This window comes from Oryza glaberrima, chromosome 5, assembly GCF_000147395.1.
Source record: "Oryza glaberrima chromosome 5, OglaRS2, whole genome shotgun sequence".
Lineage (NCBI taxonomy): Eukaryota > Viridiplantae > Streptophyta > Magnoliopsida > Poales > Poaceae > Oryza > Oryza glaberrima.
Genome location: NC_068330.1, coordinates 12718192 through 12727564, shown reverse-complemented (window position 1 = coordinate 12727564; position 9373 = coordinate 12718192). Strand labels below are relative to the sequence as shown.

The window sequence follows — 9373 nt, the reverse complement described above, 5'->3', positions numbered from 1 at the left end:
CAAGTTTTTATCTAATACTACCTCCATTCCAAAATATAGCAACATTTGTTCTGAACAGACAAATTTATAGCTAAAAATATTTATATTTTGAAAAAGAGAAAGTATTTAATTAATCATGTGTTAATTTGCCACTTCCTTTTACTTGGTAAGTGGAGAAGTTCCAAACCTCATCTAACACGGCCTTAAAAAAATGTTTTTACTCCACATGAAAAAATATATTTTTTATATTTTTTGAACTATTTAGATTTTTAAATTTAAAACTAGATACTTTCAAAACTTATTTTCAGAATATGCTAGTTCATCCGGCGTGGTAAAATAATACTAAACACCACACACAACCAGCGTGATAGTTTTGTCCTGTCACGTGGCGTGACCAAATAACGCTACCACCACACCAATGAGACCAGCGTGATCAAATAACATTGCACATTAGCCAGACTGATATGATAGTGTTATTTTACCAAGCTAGTCCGGCTAGCATGCTAAAAATTAAGATCTTGAAAATTAGTTTTGAGAGGGTTTATTTTAAAATTAGAAATAAAAAATTCAAAAAATAAAAATATTCCTGAAAAATAAGGTCGTCCGCAAAAATCGTTTTTGATTGGCCGAGGAGAAGGCGAAACAGACTGCCACAGTGCCACACCATCCACCGTTCGCCGGCGCCGGCGCCGGCCGCCGCCAGCCCCGGCCCACCAGCTCTTCCCCACCACCGCACCGCCGCCCCCAAGCCAAACCCCAACGCTGCGTGCGAGATGAACCGCCTCCGCCGTCGCCGCGGCACCTCAGTGGCGCCGCCGGTGACCCTGCCGGACGACGACGACCTCCTCTCGGAGATCCTCCTCCGCCTCCCGCCGCGTCCCTCCTCGCTCCCCCGCGCCTCCCTCGTCTGCAAGCGCTGGCGCCGCCTCGTCACCGACCCCGCCTTCCACCGCCGCTTCCGCGCCCGCCACCGGAATCCACCCCTCATCGGCGTCTTCGAGGACTACCTCGGATACCCCTTCTTCCGGTCCGTTCTGGATCCGCCGGATCTCATCCCACGGGAGCGCTTCAGGTTGCGGCTCGCCGAGGACGAGGGCGGCCAGTGGCGCTTCTACGGCTGCCGCCATGGCCGCGTCCTCCTCTTCAACCGGGCCAAGAATGAGATCCTTGTGTGGGTCCCCGACAACGGCGACCACCGCCGGGTGGCCGTTCCGCCGGAGATTGACAGCAAGGAGAAGATCATTTGGAATGGGGCAGTGCTGTCTGCTGCCACTGCCGACGACGGGTTCAGCTCTTGCCCCTTCAAGGTGGTGTTGGTAGGCGTCGCCGGCAACAACACACAGATGTTCGCCTGCGTTTACTGCTCGGAGTCCGGCAAATGGAGTGATCTCATCTCAGTAGCTGCTCCCTTCTTGGTGTTTTTCTTTCGTGATCCTGGCATACTTGTTGGCCATGCCCTGTATTGGATGGCTTCTGGTGATCATGGGAGTACCATTCTTCAGTTTGATTTGGATTATCAAACCCCCGCCGTGATTGAGTGGCCCTCCGATTCCGATCCAAATTGCTACACTCAGACCTGGCTGACAGAAGGTGATTGTCTTCACGTCGCCACTTTCTCTCGCGGAAGCCTTCAAATGTGGGAGAGGAAAGTCTGTTCTGAAGGTGTTGCCAAGTGGGTGCTGCAGAAGACGTATGAGCTGAAGAATGTTCTTAACCCGGAGATTAGGTTGAATGTAGAGTATGTAACAAAGCTGGGGTATGCTCAGGATATAAAGGTGATGTTTGTATGGGCTGCTCACAGTGTCTTCATGCTCCAACTTGATTCGTTGCAGGCCAAGAAAGTTTGGGAAAGTTGTGTCATCGCCCCAATTCATCCCTATGCAAGTACTTATGTTGCAGGTACTTATGTTTTCAGCATTTAACTGCATAACAGATTAATAGGTGTAGTTGTATAAACACGAAATAAAAAGCACAGAATCTAGATTTGAATCATCTGGCGTCTCAAATAAGTAATTTGTTCGCTCATTTCAGAAGGTAACACTGTTTTTTTTTTTCATTCAATACCTGTTTGAGCGAGATGACATTTTAGAAGCCTTGCGGTCCACCTTGTTTTGAATTTTGAACATTGCAAGATGTAGAAGTATTTAGATTTGTCATGGAAAATAATTGCATGGTATTTTGTTTTTATTTACTCGAAAAATTAATGTTCAGTCTTGTCAAAAGAGGGTAAAAAGTCAGAAGCATCACCAGTAAGAAATTAATTTGCACCTGCATAGAAATGTATTAATTTGCACCAGGAAGAAATATATATACATATATTTTTTGTATTATCTTTTTTCTAGGATAACATTCTGCTTGTCAACGAAGTTCTAATTTTTTTTTACTAGATTATGTTAGCTTGAGGATGCATTACTCTAGTCCATTTATATACACACGGTCAGTGCAGCAGAATAATTTTAGTTAACTTGTGCACCCATAGTTAAAAGGTTTATTAACATAAATTTTCGAGGAATATTTGCTTCCCTTTAGAATTTTATTCAGTTTACATTTGTGATATCTCCAGTACGTGTGTTTTTTTAATGTGTGGAGTCTACTATTTTGGGTTAGGGTGTGTTTGCAAGAGGAAGTTCCCAACACTCCCATCTCGTTTTCCGTGCGCACGCTTTTCAAACTGCTAAACGGTATGTTTTCTGCAAAAAATTTCTATACAAAAGTTCTTTACAAAAATCATATTGATCCATTTTTTTTAAAAAAATAGCTAATACTTAACTAATCACGCGCTAATGGCTAATCACGCGCTAATGGACCACTCCGTTTTCCGTGCATGGGAGATGGGTTCCCAACACCCACCTCCAAACACAGCCGGCTTTGCATGGTGATTTGTGATTAAAGAAGTACCTGTCTGATTATGATTTTGTCAGATGACCACCGTATTTCTAAAATAAAATAGATAACTAACTACAGTAAAGAATTCCTTGATAGGTGCTTGGAGCTCTAGTTCAAGATGAAATTAACTAGATCCCTCACTTGCATTCTGAATGTTCATAGTTTTTCTATTTCTTAGTACTAAATTTTTCAATGGCAGGAATTATGGTTTAAGAAAAACTGGTAAGGTTTGTTTTGGTGCCATGCTAAGATAAATGATATTTGTCGACCAAAAGAGGTTTCACTTATGAGATATTGAGATACACATTAGAAAGAGTTGAGTGTACAATCACAAACGGTAGTAATCATACATGGCTGGTGTCCTTATGCCTCTCCGACAACTTTTAATTTGAACATAGTAATTATTGATTGGTTCTTAAATTTCTGAAAGAATACGTATGAACTAGAAACAGGTGTTTCTACTTTCTACCTGCTATGTGTGGTTGTGCCCCTCATCTGCCAAAATGAAGCAGTGAAGTAGTAATCCTTTAGTTGCTAGATAGATGTAGCCAAAGTTCGAGAATAGTTCCAACAATTCAATTGTTCCTCTATCGTTGTTCACTGTTTCTTCTTTTTGTTTTTGCCTGGTAATAATACTGACATTATTCAACTTTGGAAATTTGATGTGCGGTTCACAATGCTGAAAATAGTAGTTGCAGTTTGCATTGCACCAAAAAAAAAAGTGATATAACTTTGTGACTGTAAATACCAGAATGACTGATGGAATTGTTCTCCTGCAGGTATCTAGACTTTGACTCTTATTGGTAAGGCGCAGAGATGGATTGCTGGTGCATGATCTTCCATTTTGTATGTGGTGGTGGTGGCTGTGTGGCCTATGAAGATATGTGCCAATGGCCCAATGTAGAAACTGGAAGCTGACCCTCTATTTATTTAGTCCACTTGTCAATTGTGAAGTTGACTCGTAGGAATTATGTACTCAAGGTTTCCTGGTATAAGACATAACGACTGATGCCCTGACTTGCTTTCTACTAAAGTGAACTGAACATTAGGCTAAGCATTACCAGGCCATGCACAATATTTTTCATTTCAGTAGCATTTTATGTGTTCAGAATTGGCACCAACAAAATTATGGTTTGATTTGCTATGCCCACAGCATAACTATAATTCATTTATTTACTAATCTAGGTGCAATCATTTATGTTTATAACTAGCAACCGTCTATCTGAAATACCACAGTATTATATACTAAAATTATGAATCTTTGATACTACTTCCTCCGTTTCACAATATAAGTTATTCTAGCATTTCCCACATTCATATTGATGTTAATGAATCTAGACATATATATCTATCTAGATTCATTAACATTAATGTGAATGTGGAAAATGCTAGAATAACTTGCATTGTGAAACAGAGGAAGTACATTGGATCGAAAAAACTACCTTAGCATTATGACAGATAAAGTGGATCATATCATTAACACTACATTACTCAGTAAGCCTCTTGATTTGTAACCCTTTTATTGAAATATGCCGGGTGCTAAGGTTCAACCAGGACCATAGTTTTAATGCTTAGCATTGCAACAGCATCGGACATATAAAAGTTTTACCCAAAAATCAGATTTTTCTTTTGTTTTTGCTAATAATTGGTACGAATAAGCATAAGGATAAGCAAAACGATTTGGCCGTTAAAATCCCAATGACAATGAAGAGTAGAGGGGGCAGCAAGCGGGTCATAAATGAGTAGGTGATTGTGTTTGATGGGACTTCTAAAAGCGATAAAATCATAACCTAGTGAGACAATAAAAACTAAAAATTAGAAGGTAAATTGGTGGCAGAGGTGTAAGATCAGGTGGCAGCTGGGGTGAATTTTATAGACTAAAGCCATGTGATAATAAGGTTCGATTTATTAATATTTAGATAATTTTATATAGATGCTAGCCGTGTAATGCGTGGACCATCCTACTATTTTCGCTAACTGAAATGGGAAAGCTTCGCCCTCTCTTTCTAGAAAAAAAGATTAACTATTTAGTGCCTTAATTTACTAACTCAATTGATTTTGTATTTCTTAATTTTTCGCTGAACATGAACACACACCAATCGTAAAGATATGTGGCCGCCGTTGCCCGCGTTGCGACCTGAGAATCGATCGAGGCGAGCTGCATATCGATCACTTAGCTAGAATATTCGTTCGGAATTCGGAAACGAAAACGACATCGACATCCATTTCATGATGATACACATATATGTGCGTACACACTATACAGTATACGCAACATGTATTGCATGGATTTATATATAATATTGTAGCTTTCAGCCGTTGTTCATGCCTTGAATCCATGTATTGCAAACGTTGTACGCCTGCGCGCGAGTGCGGCGGCTGCAAGTTGCCGAATTGTGCACGCCGCGCCGTCATCCTTCGCGGACAAGCCCAGCAGTGGCTACCTACATGTGTTTATGTTTTTTTTAGATAATGGAATGAAACATTCCGACCTTTGCTTATGAGAGCTACAGCCAATTATTATAAGAAGTAGCACACTAAAAGGCGCAGTCCAAAATTAAACAAGCACACCAACCAAAAATAAAAGAAATCCTAACATAATAAGGAAAACATTATTCCAGTCTATTGGTGAATCTCCATCCATGGTTGGTAAAAAGTTGCATAACCGTTGACTCAAGGTTACGACATGCAACAGACAGGAATTCTCTATCTTCCTCACACTTTTGTAGTTGGGCCCACAGTCGAAGCCAATATGTTGCCCTGAAAATTACCTGCATATAGGAAATAGATGGTGATTTATCAAAAACCCTATCATTTCTACACAACCACAGAGCCCAATATAAAGCCGAGGCACCAACAAGTATCAGTTTACTCTTTTCCTTGTCCACACCCTGAAGCCAACCGTTAAACATATGAGATATACTTCTAGGGAGGTATAAACCAAAAGAGAATTGCACCGCTCTCCAAATAAACTTTGCATAATGACAATCCATAAACAAATGTTGAATAGACTCATTTTTCATGCAAAAACAACATCGTAAACACCCATTCCAATTTCGTCTTGCTAAATTATCCTTGGTTAACACGACACCCTTAAGCAAGTACCACATGAAGATCTTAATCTTAAGCGGGATCTTAAGCTTCTAAATAAACTTATTTCTGTCAATGTAACCATTATTAATTAAAGCTAAGTACATTGATCTAATAGAGAACTGGCCATTCTGATGATAATTCCATCTAAAACAATCAGAAGAATCATCCAACTGGATGTGAGCTGTAGAAGTACATAAATCATACCAAAGAGTTAGGTTCTGTCCAACTAAAGCTCTCCTAAAAGAAATATTTAGCGGAACCGATGCCATAACACTGGCAATAGTAGCACTCTTTCTTCTGACAATAGCATATAAAGAAGGATACTTATCTCTGAAGGCTATATTTCCTACCCATTTATCCTCCCAAAATCTTATATGTTGACCATCATTCACAATCCAAGAGCCCATACTTAAAAATGTGTTTTTTATTTTCATGAGCCCTGACAAAAATGAGAATCACCTTGTTTCCTATCCACTTGGGTTATAGACTTATTATGAAGATACTTTCTCTTCAATAAATCTTGCCACACACCATTCTCATTAATTAACTTATATAACCACTTACTTAACAGGCATATATTTTGAATCTCTAAATTATGAACACCCAAACCACCCTGATCTTTGGGTTGACAAATTATATCCCATCTAGTTAATCTGTATTTCCTTTTATGATCATCCCCTTGCCAGAAGAAACGTGATCTATAATAATCAATCTTTTGAAGAACCCCTTTCGGAATCTCAAAGAAAGATATCATGAACATAGCTAAACTAGAAAGGACGGAATTAATCAAAACCAATCTACCTCCAACAGACATATGTTTTCCTTTCCAACTACTAAGTTTTCTCTCTATTCTTTGTTCAATAACCTTCCAATCATTATTACTTAGCTTCCTGAAATGCATTGGAATACCCAGATATTTAACAGGGAAAGACCCAAGCTTACAACCAAAGATACTCGAATATTGATCATAGCAATCTTTCGCCTGACCAAAACAAAATAACTCACTTTTGTGGAAATTAATTTTCGGGCCACATAATTTTTCAAACACAGATAAAATCAATTTCAAGTTCTTTGCTTATTGTAAGTCATGCTCCAAAAAAATAATAGTATCGTCTGCATATTGCAAAATGGATAAACCATCATCCACAAGATGAGGAATTACCCCATTAAGTGAACCATTATCTTTAGCCCTTTTGATTAGCAAAGCTAACATATCAGCTACTATATTAAAAAGAATTGGAGATAACGGATCCCCTTGTCTAAGGCCTTTATGAGTTTGGAAATTATCTCCATTTAACCTTATCATAGGCTTTCTCAAAATCAATCTTTAGAATTACAGCACTATTATTTTTACGATGCAATTCATGTAAAGTCTCATGCAATATAACCACACCCTCCATGATATTTCTCCCAGGAATAAAAGCAGTTTGAGTAGGATTAATGACTTTCTGGGTGACACTCATTACTCTATTTGTGGCAACTTTGGTAAAAATCTTGAAACTAACATTAAGTAAGCATACAGGCCTATATTGTTGAATTTTCATGGCCTCTACACACTTAGGTAAAAGAATGATAGTACCAAAGTTAAGCGAGAATAGAGGCAAAGATCCATTGTGAAACTCTTTAAACAGGTCAAGTAAGTCATTCTTTATGACATTCCAAAAAACTTGATAAAATTCAGCAGGAAAACCATCAGGACCCGGCGCTTTATTATGTTCCATCTGAAAAATAGCCTTCTTAATTTCCTTTTCAGTGAAATCCTGAGTTAAAGCCTCATTCTTCAAAAGAGAGACCTGAGGAATATCAGCAACTCTACTCTCATCAAATTGAAGTAAAGAATCATCAGGAGGCCAAAAAGACCCTTATAATAAGTGGTAATATGCGATTTTAAATTTGCATCACCATCTATCAAATGGTCACCATCCTGTAATTGAAAAATTCTAGTTTTCCTATGTTTTCCATTCGCAACTAAATGAAAATACTTTGTATTAGAATCACCCTCTAAAATATCCTTTGATTTAGCCCTCTGATACCATTTGATCTCCTCCTCTCTCTCAGAATAGAGGATAATCTATTCCTATAAAACCATCTAAAATCCAATTCTTCCGGACTCAAAAGGGAATTTTCTGCCTTTTTATCTAGCAAATCCAACTTATCTAAAATTTCTTTCTTTTCTTTTTTATATAAACCACTAGTATGTTTTGACCAGCCCCTAAGATGCTGTCGTAACCGTCGAATTTTTGCCTGCCATCTCTCCATAGCAGTATTGCCTTCGTCAACACTAGACCAAATTTCCTTCACCATCTCAACAAAACCATCCCGTAAAAGCCAACCAAGTTCAAACTTAAAACTATGTTGAGCATTACTCAGAGATGAAGAATTTGTATTCAACGGTAAAGGGGTATGATCAGAGATATCCCTATTAAGAGCCACCACATAAGATAAAGGAAATTTCTGTTCCCACTCTGTAGACATTAAAACCCTGTCAAGCTTCTCATATGTTGGATTTGCTAAATTGTTTGTCCAAGTAAAATTCCTACCGGACATTTGAATCTCCCTTAGGCATAACCCATCAATAATAGCATTAAAAAGAAAAGGCCATCTATCATCATAATTATCATTGTTTTTTTCATCATGGCTACGCAGGATATTAAAGTCACCACCAATAAGAATTGGTAAGGTTTCATGACTGCACATATTAACTAACTCAGCAAGGAATTGTTCCTTAAACTCATTCTGAGCAGGCCCATAAACCAGAACTAAAGCTCACTTAAACTTATCCACTTTATTACATAGATGGAACTTAATATAAAAGTCCCCCTCATCAATAAGGCCAATGTCTACATTAAGTAGATTAATACCCAATAGAAGACCACCAGACCTACCTTTGGGAGGTTTGCAATGCCACAAAAATTCCTTGCCAGCACAAAGATTTTTAAGTGCATTTGGAGAAAAATCTTTTTTAATAGTCTCAGACAAAGCAATAAAATCAAGCTAATGCTCCTTAGTTAAATCAGAAACGAACTTATGTTTTTTTGGGTCCTTAAACCCATCACAATTCCAAAAAATACCTTTCATAAGAAACTATTGTTTTATGGATTTCTTTTTCTTCCCCTTCTTAGCAGATTTCTTAGTATTAGGAGAAGGGACCAAAGAATTCAAAGTGGCATGAGAATAATAATCATCTACACCACTTAAATCCATCACCTCTTCCATAATATCACTACATAAGTGTTGAAGTAGAGTATTATCATCCAAATGGTCATCTAATAACTTACTCTCAACAATTGAAGTAGTAGCTTGATTAACTGAACTACAAACAAAATTCCCTAATCTCTTCTCCTCTATACTCTTTAAATCATTAATAACATCATCTAATAAAAAATTCGTACCCAAAGTAATGACACCAAGATTA

At 38.3% G+C, this 9373-nt stretch overlaps 1 protein-coding gene across 2 annotated transcripts; it reads left to right on the top strand.

The window, feature by feature from the left end:
• The first annotated feature begins 603 nt into the window (after window positions 1-603).
• LOC127772803 (uncharacterized) lies at window positions 604-4067 on the top strand. Of its 2 annotated transcripts, XM_052298778.1 has the most exons (3): window positions 604-1878; window positions 2587-2660; window positions 3645-4067. In XM_052298778.1, exons 1-2 carry the CDS (start codon window positions 753-755, stop codon window positions 2655-2657), a joined length of 1197 nt encoding a protein of 398 aa, XP_052154738.1. In that variant the 5' UTR covers window positions 604-752; the 3' UTR covers window positions 2658-2660; window positions 3645-4067. The 2 variants fall into 2 exon arrangements, with proteins under 2 accessions (XP_052154738.1, XP_052154739.1); XM_052298779.1 differs by lacking the exon at window positions 2587-2660 and having other exon boundaries at window positions 606-1878; window positions 3645-4064.
• The last annotated feature ends 5306 nt before the right edge of the window (window positions 4068-9373 follow it).

Excerpts from the sequence above, each read along its gene's own strand:
- LOC127772803 (XM_052298778.1), top strand. The coding sequence starts at position 753 with ATGAACCGCCTCCGCCGTCGCCGCGGCACCTCAGTGGCGCCGCCGGTG. Across the intron at positions 1,879-2,586 it reads TGCAAGTACTTATGTTGCAG|GGTGTGTTTGCAAGAGGAAG; the intron begins GTACTTATGTTT and ends ATTTTGGGTTAG.